At 38.2% G+C, this 1458-nt stretch overlaps 1 protein-coding gene across 1 annotated transcript in view; it reads left to right on the top strand.

Annotated features, from left to right (window-relative positions):
- Positions 1-247: 247 nt before the first annotated feature.
- The window catches only part of LOC107578503 (NHL repeat-containing protein 2-like), a gene marked incomplete at its 3' end in the record, with an annotated part of 6037 nt that continues 4826 nt past the window's right edge, over positions 248-1458 (top strand). The window contains exons 1-2 of the mRNA XM_016264454.1: positions 248-441; positions 847-999. Of these exons, the coding sequence (XP_016119940.1) occupies positions 279-441; positions 847-999 (316 nt within the window). The remainder of the gene's footprint in view (positions 442-846; positions 1000-1458) is intronic.

The raw sequence follows: 1458 nt of genomic DNA, 5'->3' as shown, positions 1-1458 counted from the left end.
CCCGTCGAGTATCTTTCATTACTCTTACCGCCAATGTTGAAAGCGCATTTATTTGAACATTGATGTTCGCATATTCCATAATGCAAATCGTATCGAGTAATTTCATATTAGACATGGGACATCTATTTATAGATTTAATACAAACAGCGTTTTTAATAATATGACGAATATGTTAACTACTCGCAAAACGAGTTTATTTTGTTTTGGATACTGTTGCAATCTGTCTGTCGAAAGTGCCGAACGTAAATGTTAGTCGCAATTCTGTTGTTGTGGGAGTCATGGCGTCTTACAGTAAACTGTCAGATCTTTTCCTCATTGAGAGCCAGCTAGACTATGCTTTAGAAGACGCGACGACTCAAGAAGAGAAGGAAAATCTCGTACATCAGTATTTACACAAAATAGACGAAAAGGACGATTTAATTATACCGGATTTTGAAGAAGGCAAGAGTGTAAATGAACTCTGGGTGTGAGAATGTATACAGTATTTGTATCTCATTAGAGTGGCTTTGAAACTTAAGCTCAATCATAGATTGATTCGTGGTTTAGATAAACGACTAACATTTTGGAATTACAAATTGCTTCTGTCTGCTTTTTACTGCTTTATAATATACTGAATCAACAGTGAGTGTTGCACAGTACACTGTAGTGTTGGTTCTGGTCTATTCAGATTTGTATCTGCCTTGCCTATTTTTTTTAAAGGCACCACCACAAAAAATGCTGAATCATTTGAAACAACATATTTTATATGCTTATATCAGGAGAATTTATTTATTTATTTTTTCATTTAATGTAAATTTTCATAATAAAAATATTAGTTAAACATTCAATTCTATTGTTATTTTGCAGGACTGGAATGGTTGAACACAGACGGCCCGCTGTCACTCAGGAAGGAACTGTCGGGCAAAGTGGTGGTGCTTGACTTCTTCACCTACTGCTGCATAAACTGCATGCACCTACTTCCTGATCTACACCAGTTGGAGCAAAGTTACACCAGAGAAGGTATGAGTGATACATGTTTAGATAGAGACTGTTTGTGGACCAGTAAAAGTGTAAACTTATATCATTAGGTAAACAAAAGCATTGCACAGTTCAATTGCCACGCTCAATAGGCTATCCAGATAAATGTTTCTTGACTCTGTTGATTAGAACTTTACAAAAATCCTATAGTAAATCATTCCCAGGGTTCACTGGGGCAGTGAGAGCCTTTTGAGCTTGATAACGTCTTCTTGTCCAGCAACACATTCTCATTATCTCTTAACTGTATCGGATAGGAGACTTTAAATATCCACACAAACCATGTCGAGGGCAGAGAGTTTCACATAGATACACCATTATACTGGTCTGTGGCTTATTATAGCAGCTCTGCATCCAGTGTTATCAGCTCCAGCTGTCAGTAGCCCATCGGTGGCCACTTCTGTGGGATCATCCGGGGCAACTGGCCAGGCAGCCGTCAGCCCA

Source organism: Sinocyclocheilus grahami, unplaced genomic scaffold (genome assembly GCF_001515645.1).
Source record: "Sinocyclocheilus grahami isolate Dianchi unplaced genomic scaffold, SAMN03320097.WGS_v1.1 scaffold10612.1, whole genome shotgun sequence".
NCBI lineage: Eukaryota > Metazoa > Chordata > Actinopteri > Cypriniformes > Cyprinidae > Sinocyclocheilus > Sinocyclocheilus grahami.
Note: the sequence above shows the minus strand (reverse complement) of the source record. Positions and strands in the feature narration are given on the sequence as shown.